This window comes from Colobus angolensis, unplaced genomic scaffold (genome assembly GCF_000951035.1).
Source record: "Colobus angolensis palliatus isolate OR3802 unplaced genomic scaffold, Cang.pa_1.0 Scaffold113, whole genome shotgun sequence".
NCBI lineage: Eukaryota > Metazoa > Chordata > Mammalia > Primates > Cercopithecidae > Colobus > Colobus angolensis.
This window is the reverse complement of record NW_012112364.1, coordinates 2,312,866-2,324,709: the sequence shown is the minus strand read 5'-3', so window position 1 is coordinate 2,324,709 and position 11,844 is coordinate 2,312,866. Positions and strand designations below refer to the sequence as shown.

The 11,844-nt window shown below is 46.3% G+C and overlaps 1 protein-coding gene across 1 annotated transcript in view; it reads left to right on the top strand.

Moving 5' to 3' along the window:
- The window catches only part of ATP8A2 (ATPase, aminophospholipid transporter, class I, type 8A, member 2), a 560,732-nt gene extending 549,188 nt beyond the window's left edge, over positions 1-11,544 (top strand). Inside the window, 1 exon segment of the mRNA XM_011958629.1 lies at positions 6,338-11,544. Within this exon segment, the coding sequence (XP_011814019.1) occupies positions 6,338-6,435 (98 nt within the window). The 3' untranslated portion in view covers positions 6,436-11,544.
- Positions 11,545-11,844: the final 300 nt, after the last annotated feature.

The window sequence follows — 11,844 nt, the reverse complement described above, 5'->3', positions numbered from 1 at the left end:
GCAACAAGAGTGAAACTCCATCTCAAAGAAAGAAAGAGAGAGGGAGGGAGGGAGGGACAGAGGGAGGGAAGGAAGGAGACAGGTTTCTGAACGTGAAGAATTGTTCACACAGTACAGGCAGTGAGAGATCTGTGTTCAGTTGAGCTCTGCCTGTCAACAGGTATTGGCAGATTTTCTCAATGGAGAGAGAAGGAGGGAGACAGAATATCATTGCTTTTCAGTGATCTACTCCCTGTCCTCACTTTGCCATGTGGAATATCGTATGGGAAGAAGGGGACTGATGTGCTTCTGTCCTTTAATGCTCCACTGCCCTGGGAGGTGGCTAATGCCACCCCAAAGAGACAAAGCAGAGGCTCAGGTCGGAAAGTGGTTGGCCCAGCATTGCTCAGTGGCATGCCATGAGGTCTGGATTGCAGCCTCAGACTCTGGCCCAAAAGAGAGGTCAAGTCAAGAGGTTTGATGGGACAGGAGTGCTAACTGTAGGGCAGCCCTCTGGAGACGGGCTGCCTGGGTTCCTGTCCCTGCCCCCCTACTTTTTTGTGACTTTGGGCAATTTACTTAATGTCTGCTTCTGCATCTGTAAAGTTGGGTAATATGAGAACTTACTGGACGCTAGAGGTTCGGTGTAGATCCTGCCACCCACAGCTGCACAGAAAGCCAATCACTGAGACAACAGTTATTGCCAAGGAAGAAGACTTTATCTGGTGCTATAGCCAAGGAGGTGGCGGATTAGTCTCAAATCCATCTTCCTCACTGAGTAAAATTAGGGGTTTATATAGCAGGGAAGAAATGTTAGCAATGTGTAAGAAAACAGGAATCAGGATGGGTAAGGAAGCAATCAAGATTAATGAGGGGCTTAGCATCTTCATTGTCTGCATGAGATCATTGGGTGAGTTTCAGATCTTTGTTACTTTTTGAGAGGCCTGGGGGTCCTTACCGAGGAAGGAACTTAGATAAAACAAATATAAGTGTCAAGCTTTAAGACCAGAAAGGTCATTTCTATGTTAAAAAAAAAAAAAAGAAAAAAAAAACTGTCTGTGGGACTATTGGGTCAGTTTCAATTAGGAGGATTAAATGAGATCATAAAGTACCTAGAACAGTAAAGGCAATATAGAGTCCAATAAATGTTGGGTATTATTTTTCTGTCATTAGCTGAATAATTTTGAGAAACTTAATTTCTCTAAATTTTTATTTTCTCCTATGGAAGAAAAAGAATTTTAATGATATACATCTTACACAGTCCTTGTGAGTCTTCATGACAGTAGGTGTAAAGCGCCTTCTGTATGCCAGACACAGAGAAAACACATACAGGTTCCCAGAACTCTACAGGGTCTGTTCTGTGGAGCCGTGTTGCCCCTCTGATGAATGTTTCAAAATAACCATAGACAGTATATACACGAGATATATATTGTGATCAAAGACCGAAGGAGAATTTTTATGGAAGAGTCATAAATGTCTTAAGACAACTACTAAATGCTTTTCTTAAGTCAATATTTGGAAGGCCAAAAGAAATCTACTGAATAAATATAAGAAATAAGAAGGCTTCTAAAATCACACCATATTTTTTAAACACTCAGTGACTAGTACCAGAACCTGATGGATAACTTAGGACATTTCTGTCACTAACAGCCAGAGAAGATCATCGGGTGGTCAGAGCCGGTCCTGGGGTGCAGGACGGGCATATAGCAGATCTCAGCCTTTTATGTTCCCCCTGGGTCTGTCCAGGAAACTGGCAGGAAAAACTCTAATCTTGGTAGTATTTTAGTTCCTGTGAGCCACCAACATACAATATTTGTAATCAGCATTTCCTACACAGTCTGATTTCCTCATTGTCCCCATGGTCTTCTCATTTCTATGGCTATCAGGAATCTTTCCAGACAGGAAACTGCTATTTTCATTAAGATGCTATCAGAGCGCAGATTCAAAGGAATGCTACTTAAGGGGAGTTTTATTCCAAAATAATGAAAAAAAATGACATGATTTTATGGATTTTACCAAATGTTCTACTCAGAGAAGACAAAACAGCTAAGAAATCCATCTATCTTCCCACCTCCTTTCACCTACACGATTCCATCCTCCATTCTGGCTGTGGCTATTTAGAAAGCAGATGCTTTAGGAAGCCAGCCAGGGAAAGTTGGGTCCATGAGAGCTCCCTCCAGGCCCCCATCGGGACGTTTCTGGCTGCTTGGACTTCCTGAAGGATGAGTGAAAGTGGGGGATACAAAGATCTGGAGGCTTCCTCTGAGCTTCCTGTTTAGATGCAAATGGCAGTTAACGGTTCAGTAGGCAGAGCTGGGAGCAGGTCTGTATCTTCCTCAGGTGGGATGGAGGCTGGGCAGGCAGGGACGGTTGAGGGGTGATGGTGTCTGGTGTTCCAGTAAAACTCCTCCCGTGACAGCTCTAACTCCCACCAGGCCTGTTTTCTAAGAGGAAAATGTTTTATCTGAACCTAGGAGGACTCCCTCTCCCAAGATAAACCTATCAGGCCATCCTCCTTTCACTCTTGAATTGTAGACTCCACTTTCATTCTTGGTTAAGGTTAAGAAAGTCTTAGCGTACAACATGCTGGAAATGTGGTAGTAGGTGCAAACAAAGGGAACTAGGGAGGATAGTGGGCGACATTTAGCACAGACCTTGGGGTGCTCTACTTTCCCTGGGAGGTTTACAACAGGAGGGGGAACTCTTCTCTACCTGTCTCTTCAGAGGAAAACCTTGAAACCCTTCCCACCCCGGGGGGCCGAATTGTCCCGCTGCAATCCCATGGGAGGCCCTTGTGGCCACTGCAATCCCGTGGGAGGCTCTTGTGGCCACGGCACTAATGCACACAGAAGAAGTGACAGAGTTATGAGCTGAAGAAATCCCCGGAGTTGGGTTTCCAGTAGACACAGGCATGTTATAGAAAACAAGATAAATAAAAGAAAAAAGCTTTTGCACCTTCCATTTAAACAGGAAGTAGACTATTCCAAAGGCTAAGATACCTTTCCCAAAAGGACACTCCCAAATTTATTTTTATGTCTCCATGAGTTTCCCCACAACCAGGAGAAAAAAGCAGGCCAAAAGAGATATAATACGTAGTTAATTGTCCTTTTTGGACAGACTGTTGACACCAAACACCAACCCTTTCTTTGCTGGCATGGAGGGTGGAGGCCTCCCTGTTGGTGCAGTGCGAACTAGTACTGACAGAGGGAGAGGATCCTGCAGCCTGGGTGTGATGGGCCAGGAACATGTCCTGGAGCCCATAGAACTAGTACTGACAGAGGGAGAGGATCCTGCAGCCTGGGTGTGACGGGCCAGGAACATGTCCTGGAGCCCATAGAGAGGATTGGAGCTTGAGAGAACTTGCGCCTGGCCTGGTCCAGGCCATTTAATTTACAGAAAAGTACACCAAGACCCAGGGAGCTTAAAGAGCCCAAAGTCACATGGACAAGTAGCAGCAAGCAAGGACTAGAACCACCCTTTGTTTCCTGGCCACCACCCCGACCCCATGCTGCAGCCACCTGGGGCCCCCAGAATCTAAGCTAAAAACAAGCAAGTGGAGAAAAACGTCTTCAGGGTGGAGAGCTCGTTAGTCCTCAGCCTGCCACTAGAAGAGTTTATAAAGAGTATGTCCAGTTCTTTGGGGTGACTGTTCCTGACTCAGAACCACTTCAGTAGGACTGAGGAGCAGCCCTTGGGATGATGCAGCAGCTGTGGAGCCGGTGGTGACCCTGCCATTGCAGCTGCTGTTCTGCCAGGCCCCTCAGGAAGACCTCAGATGTGTACTAGAAACGTTCCTTATTAAAGAACTGGAGAATGGAAATTGTCCATGTTGACCGCAGTACATAGTCTTGTTGCTGGAGCAGATGAGACAGTGTTATTTGCTAGATTTTGCTTTGAAACATCCCAAGGAAAGACGTCTCCTCTTGGACTGCAGTAAAAATGCTTCACAAGGACCTGCTTGTACAGGATTTGGGATGAGAGTGTGTGTGCCGCACAGCGCCAGAGGGAGGCAGGAGGCCGGGGCAGCTCCTCCAAAGCCGGGTAACGGAGGTTTCCTTGTCCCTGCCGATTTCTGATTAAGCAACTTGGTGAAAATCCAAAAGCTCTTAGGAGAACAGGAGTGGTGGCATCTGCTCTTCAGTGCTTGGAAGCAGATCATGTGACGACTCTAAAGCCCTGAGTATCAAAGCACAGCCACCTGGTCAGGAAGTTCAAGTGCGCTAGGTGTGGGCCTAAGGCTGGAACAAGCATGTTCGCCCCCAAGGGAGCTCCCCTCCCGGCTGGTGCTGCCTTCAGGCTCAGGGACCCACCTGCTCCTGTTCCCAGCTATCTGGGGGCTCACACTGGTCTGGGAGCTGCTTCACCGTGGCTACTATGTGGTGGGAATTTTTGCTTTGTAGGTTTTGTTTTGCTAGAAATGGAGGTGAGCAAGTAGACAAAAGCCCCCTGTGGAAGATTCCTCTGTTCTGTTCACCTGGCTCAGCTTGCATCACCTTCTCTCCCACCTACTGTCTCTTCCTCCTATGGCCTCACTGGTCTGGGCCCTCCTCTCTGCTGCTCAGCCCATGTCCTTAGTCAACTCTCAGGCCACCTCTGCAGACAAGCCCTTGCCTCCCCGGATAACCCCCGTGAGCCCTTGGGATTCTCAGGCAGTGGCTGGAAGGCATGCTGTCTGGAAGAGCCGGGAAGCCAGCCCTGGACTGGGACTCTCAGTTATGGGAATACACAGAGTAAGAAAACAGCCTGAATGTCTTCTTTTAAAATCTCCTCCTCTTCTCCATCCCACAAGGACTCTTCTGTCTTGTTACTGTATGTCTTGATACTCTAGAAATTTCCTTTTTAAGCCAGATGTGTGAGGAAATTAGCAGGCAGTCCAGGAACTGATACATTGGCACACTTTCTGACTTCTTTTCTCCTTTTAAAGAGTATGACAGTGAATTCACAGCTCTCCTGATAAGTTGTAAGCATACATGGATGGAAGTCAAGATTGTCAGGTTTTGATTGTGTTGTCTTTTGGCCAGAATGTCTAATTGAGCTGTGGGACTTTTCCAGACCCCTGACACACAAGGGTTGGCCTGCAGAGAGCGGGCCTTATACATGTCTTTCTGTGGGAAGGGCCAGTTGGAAGCAAAGCCCCAGTCTGGGCTTGTGAACACTAAAGCCTTTTCTCGGCTATAGAGTGTGGATCCTGGGTTTGCTTCCCAGCTCTGCCACACATGAGGCCTGTGAGCTTGAGCAGGTCACAAAAATCTCTGTGCCTCAGTTTTCCCATCTGTGAAGTGGGAGGAATAGAATCACCTATCTCATAGGGTTTCTGGGAGGATCAAATGAGCTATATGTTATAGAACAGTGTCTTAGACACATGGCATTTAATGAGTCTTGGCTACTATTGATTTTATTAGTAGTGTATGAACTGATTGTGTAAGAACCAGTCTTCCTGTGGCAACAGGTCCAGTCAATTACTAAATTCCTTTTGACTTTATTGTGTGACCCTTTTCTTTATTTACACGGAAACAACCCTACTTTGATTACTTATTACCAGTCCAGATCAGTCTTGATTTAAAAACAGGGCTGGGCACGGTGGCTCACGCCTATAATCTCAGCACCTTGGGAGGCCAAGGTGGGCAGATTGCTTGAGGTCAGGAGTTCGAGACCAGCCTGACCAACATGGTGAAATCCCGTCTCTACTAAAAATACAAAAAAAATAGCTGGACATGGTGGCGCATGCCTGTAGCCCTAGCTACTCAAGAGGCTGAAGCAGGAGAATTGCTTGAACCCTGGAGGCGGAGGCTGCAGTGAGCCAGGATCGCACCACTGCACTCCAGCCTGGGCAGTGGAGCGATATTGTGTCTCAAATAAATAAATAAACAAACAAACAAGAAGGCCCCAGGCATCACGTGCATTTTGCCAGCTTGCACTATTAGCGTTGTGTGTGTTTTCCCTGGCGTGTTTTCAGCTTCATAAATTAGCCGGCTCTCCTGCAGCGTCAGGCAGACAGGAGTGTTTCCTCTTAATTGGCAGTGGGAAAGTGGAGATGGGGACCAGTGACCCACTGTATATGATTCCCACACTGAACTCAGCCGCAGCCCCCTAGAAATAGGAAACCTGCCCTCAGAGCCATTCCCATCCCAGCACCAGCAGCTAGAACCATGGGACCCCAGTCAGCCTGCCCACGGCTGCCACGGCCCCTCTATGGCCACAGGTTTCTTCATCTCAAGCCTCCAACTATCCAAGGCTAAGGAGGCCAGGTGTCGCACACCACTCACCCGCACGCTGCCAAAAAAGCAGCGTATTTAAACCTAGTGTGCTGCCCCCAATTCTCCTGTTAACCAGTTTCTCCTGTGTGCTTCACTTTCAGATGGGTATGCTTTTTCTCAAGAAGAACACGGAGCTGTTAGTCAGGAAGAAGTCATCCGTGCTTATGACACTACCAAAAAGAAATCCAGGAAGAAATAAGACATACATTTTCCTGACTGATCTTAGGAAAGAGATTCAGTTTGTTGCACCCAGTGTTAACACATCTTTGTCAGAAAAGACTGGCGTCAGCAGCCAAAACACCAGAAAACACAGTTCTGTGGCCTTAGCCAAGCAGTTTGTTAGTTACATATTCCCTCGCAAACCTGGAGTGTAGACCGCAGGGGAAGCTATCTTTGCCCTCCCAACTTGTCTGCAGTGCTTAGCCTAACTTTTGTTTACGTCGTTATGAAGCAGTCAACTGTGCTCTGTGAGGTGTGAAATTAAAAACATTATGTTTCACCAGTATTTAAACATCAGTACTAGTTGTCCTGGGAGAAAGGGAAAGTTTTATGTTGCGTGAGAAGCCCATCTTGTGTAATTGGAGCAGGGCACACTTGCTTCCTGTTTGGTTAACTCACAGAATAAGTCCAACGGGCCACATGCAGACTTCACTGTAGGCAGGTTGCTCTCCTGCTTTGATTCCTGTTTTGTTTGTGTAAAATTGGCATAAACTTCTTGATTGCAGTGAAATCACAACATTCTGTATCGGGGTGGTCAACCTGAGAAGATTTATTTGAACCTCTTAGCCACATTTCCAGCAGGGCAAACGAACTGATGCCCTGGCAGAGTCTTCCGCACCCTTTCCAGGTGCACTCGGCCCAGTCCCGCCGCCGTGTCCAGGCGTCCCTCACCCCCACACCTGCTGCATGGCTGGCCACGGCGCTCAGTGCATGGCGGCTGGTGGACGGCCAACGCAAACCTGCGCCTTTCCTTGTTCCACTGCAGACTCAGAAACAGGTGCGAAAAATTCCTTCTTCCGCCGCCCTTTTTGTTCTGTAAAGAAAGAAAAGAAGCATAGCCTTTCCGCATATATTCTAAATGTCTCTGCCTCTGTCTGACATGGGACCACCCCACAGGTCAGAGTGGTGGTAGAACCCCTTCAGCACTCCCAGCTTTGGTCAGGCTCTGAATACTCCCTTCCCAACATCCAGACTGCTGGGTCTTTGGCATCCACTTACATTAGAACCCACGCTTCTTTCAGAGCACAGTTTGGACTTTCACTGTTGGGAAATGAATGAATTGATAACATGCCTGTGCAGCGAAGGAACACACCTGTCACTCTTAGCTCTAGAGTCAGAGGATGAGTAAACCCAGATGCAGGAGTATAGGACATTGAACGGGGAGAACAAGACGACCACAGAAGTCCTCAGAAGGAGAAGGAAGGGCACGGAGGACACTGAGAGGACGACACAGAGGAATCGCCACCAGATCTCCGCAGTAGAAACTCTGAAATAAACCCTGAGACCCAGACAATTGTCATGATCAGCCCAGTGTGTATGAGAGCTTAAACAAGAGCTTCACACGCAGTTTTAAGTGAAAAGAATTCCAAACATTTCAGGGAAGCACCTTTTTTTAAATACACCGACATGGTTTCCTTTCTGTATACCATCAGTGTTAGACACAGGTACCCATCAGAATACGGCATATCCTGAATTCTGAGACAAGGAAGCGAAGTGCTGAATCACTGATTTTCCCAGCTGCGGAGTCCCACACTCTAAATCTTAAGCAAACCTAGATGCCTTCAGGCATGAATGTGAGCATCTGGAGCCCTTACTAGACAACCTGCCTGGAGCCCTGTTCTCTGCTCTGGTTGCCAAGCCAGATTTTTGGATGGCCTAAATACTTCTAGGCAACTGTTACTGGTGAAAATGGGAGTTCAGAGCACGTTTTGGATTTTCACTGTTGGGAGATGAATGAATTGATAACATGCCTGTGCAGCGAAGGAGCACACCTGTCACTCTTAGCTCTAGAGTCAGAGGATGAGTAAACCCTGTGGGGATGATTGTGCTAAATTAGGAAATAGCACATTAGTGCACTTTGCTTCCTAACCCTTTATTTTCGGAAATCTACAACTTACTGGGCATGGAAATTATTTAAAACATGATTTGCATTGACTAAGAAAACGAATCCTCACTTAGGAGATGACCAGGATGCAGAGAGGGCCTGAGGGGCAGCAGAACAATGCAATTCACAGGTGAGGCTCCCAAAAGGGCCATTCCTTTCTCCCCAAGGTGCATAAAACATTTTTCAATACTGGAGTACCCAGCAAGACTGAAGGATTGTCATGCAGGAACTGTAACACAAAATGTGCCTATGAGTAACACGACAAACCAAGGTGTATGGTTTTTTTCTTTTTTGCACACCCAGAAAGGTGATGTCCAAAATACAGAGGAGAAACGAAAACTGGAATTGAATGCGCATTAGGCATCGTAACTATTAATATTTTGTTTTATTTGGGAAATAAGCCTATTTGGAAAGAGTGGATTAGAAATTCAATTCTTTGTCAAACAGTTAACTCTGTCTTGAACTTGAAGCCTTGCAAATCAGAATTATGAATTTGTGTGTTTGTGTTTGGGGTTTTTGTTTTTATTTCTTACATTAGAGTTCATATTTTCTGGGATTTAAATATACAGGTGTATTTTCCTATTCTCTTGAGAAGTAAACTAAACAATCTTTGCAATGGTGATGGATGCACACAGAAGAAAACGTTAGAAGACATTACTTTCTATCCTCTCATGTGGTTGAGCATTCTTACAGCCAAATGACTACATTGGGTTTCTAGGAGGAGCAGCTGTCACTACATGTGATATATAATGTTTAGCCAGGGCCAACTCAGGGGCTGTGTCATTTGTCCTGTCTTCAAATTGAGGTCAGAGTGTCACAGCCCCTTCCCTGGGGCAGGGTGGACTGGACTAGGTTGCATACGCTGGCTGTCAGCTCAGCCAAAATGCCACATGGGGCTTGTCACTCTGCCACACACTAACTGACTCATGGGCTGGCAGGTCACACTCGGTTAGTGCTCCAGGGCCTGACTCTGGATTGAGCTAAACTGGCAGAATCCACTTAGGCCAACCCTTGGTCTACTGCTGTACATAGACAGCCCAGTCCTGTGTTGAGTCTCTCTTGTCCTGGATGACCCTGCAAAAGGAAGAGACCAGTTACACTCTGGGCTTAGTTCTGGGTTTCCACTGCACACGGACACGTGCCAGCAAGGGTAGCTGTGGAAAACACGTATCAGGAGAGCAGGGTCGTCTGGATTAATACTCCGTGCTGATCAGAACGGGCTCGCTCATAATTTAGGAGTGGAATTGATGTGTCTGTCCTGCCTCAATGCAGAATATTCCAGGCTGCTTGACCAGGGTTATGTCCGCCCACCTCCCAACACACATGCGCACATGAAGACAAAAACGTGGTAACTCTTTTGGTTCGGTACACCGTACAAAACGTGCTTTGGAGCAAGGAGTGCTGTTTCTTTAACACTTGTAGAGGAATATCCTGAGAAGTGAACCTGGGCTTTGGGAGAGCTCAGCTGAGAATTCTGTTGACATTTTCTTTCCCTTCGCAAGGCTTCAGGTCTGTCTCACTATGGGGAGCTGGCTGTGAAAATCAGTAATAACTTGTCAAGAAGCAGTGAAAAATGGGGGGAAAAGTGAGTCTAGGTAACTAATGTCTTATAATGCATATATAAGTAAATATTGCAGGCTTTAAGGTTGAATTTTGTAAAAAGAAAGCTGTCGTCTATAATTTCCATTTGTTATAATAATGACCTTTAATCTTGTTGTTTGGAACCATAAAGCATTTTTATCAGGTACTTCTGTTCCAAGGGGTTTATGTCTTAGACTATAGCTGAATTGAATGTTTGCAAAACTCTGCTATAGGATAAGGTGGTCTTTAGTTTTGAACGTGTGAAAAGACTGCACACTTTTCAACCAGGGTTTGAGTTACTGCCCAGGGTCATCGTCTCAAAGTAATTCAAGGAGTGATTTAACTTCAGCATTTGAAATGTAGCCTTTATCTCCTGGGATCCATAAAAAAATGTGAACAGGGAAATGGTGGCTGAGCAGAGCCTGAAATAATAACTTGGCAAAGAAATGAGTTTATCAGGTCGAGTCAAGACATGGCGTCCCCTGTTACACTCAAGAAATGCTTTCTTCATGTAAATGTTTACACGGACGTATATAATAACGATGGGGACAGTTAAAACCCCCTCCCTTGAAAAAAAGGAAATCTACATCAGTTGGGTTTGTTGTTGGTTCTTCATTGGCTCAAGGCAGTTAACCGTCTCATAATAGCCTTGGGGGAGATGATGTAACCTCATTCTAGCCATGTTTCCATCTCGAAGGCCAAGAAGGACTATTAGAAGGGTTTTGGATGGGTTTCGGAGGTGAGGGCCCAAGACCCCCATAATGACATCATTAGGTATCTTTGAAAGGAACAGACCAGCATGCTGGATGTGTCGTACCCTTCATTTATTTAGTTTTTCTCAGTATCCCAAGTTGTCCATCAGTACATTCCCCTTCACCTTACCTGATGTTCACTTAATGCCCAGTCTGTAACTAATGTTCTGTTTAAAGCTCTCTTAATTTGTTGGCTATGAGTGATTTGTGAATCCGGGATGTAACGCTGAGTGAGGAGAAAAGGGCATTGAGCCAGCATAAATCTTAACGGGCAGAAGCCACAAACAAATGGGAGCAGAAATGAAGGGCGCGCTCCCCCGCACCATACCCCTTGTATAATCCAGTGTTAACCTCTGAGGGACACCTCGGCTCTCCTGACCCAGGAGAGACAAAAGAGGGATTCTTTTTACACCCAGGCTGGCGCATTTTCAAGTGACAGTCTCTGGCTCTAGTTGCCTTTGAGATATCCACTCTGCTCTTTCTCCTAGGCCTCAGACCAAGAAAAACATGCTCTCAAGATTAGCCCATAGGCAGTTCTTGTGACCTGGCTGAAGAAAGAAAGGAGACCTGTTTGTTTTAAAAGTCAGGTGCAAAGTGTCAGGTAGCTTTGATTTATGACAGAAAGAGGAAGAAGAAAGTTGGACTAATAGCACTATCCAAATAACCCTGCCCAGGAAACTTGGGGGTCAAGAGAGCTTATCAAGAGCCTTTTATAGGTAAGCTCTTCCGTGTGAAAGAGAAAAGGCCGGAAAGAGGGAGAGAGCCCAGAGAGCAGGCTGTGAACTCACTTGCAATGGGATTGGAGTCTGTTGCATTCCTAGAGATAGCCTGATACATGGTTTATAGCTGAATCAATAAACACCACCCAAAAAAAAACCAAAAAACAAAAAAAGGAAACCTGCCCTGTCATGGAGTTTCTCTCTTTCCCTGCACAGTAAAGCGTTTTGGGTTTTCATGGATAAAATCAATGTCAGTACTGAAACTCATCCTCCTCTCCTGCCCCACTCTCCCCCGTTGCCCAAGATGGCCAAGTTCAGGCCTATGCGATGCCGCTTCCCTCTGAGCCTCCCTCTCCAGGGCCATGCAGGCAGCCGCAGCAGGGCCAGCTGCAGGATGGGGCTGCAGGGCACTGAACTGTCCTTCAAATGCATCATCTTTGTGGCCTCTTGCT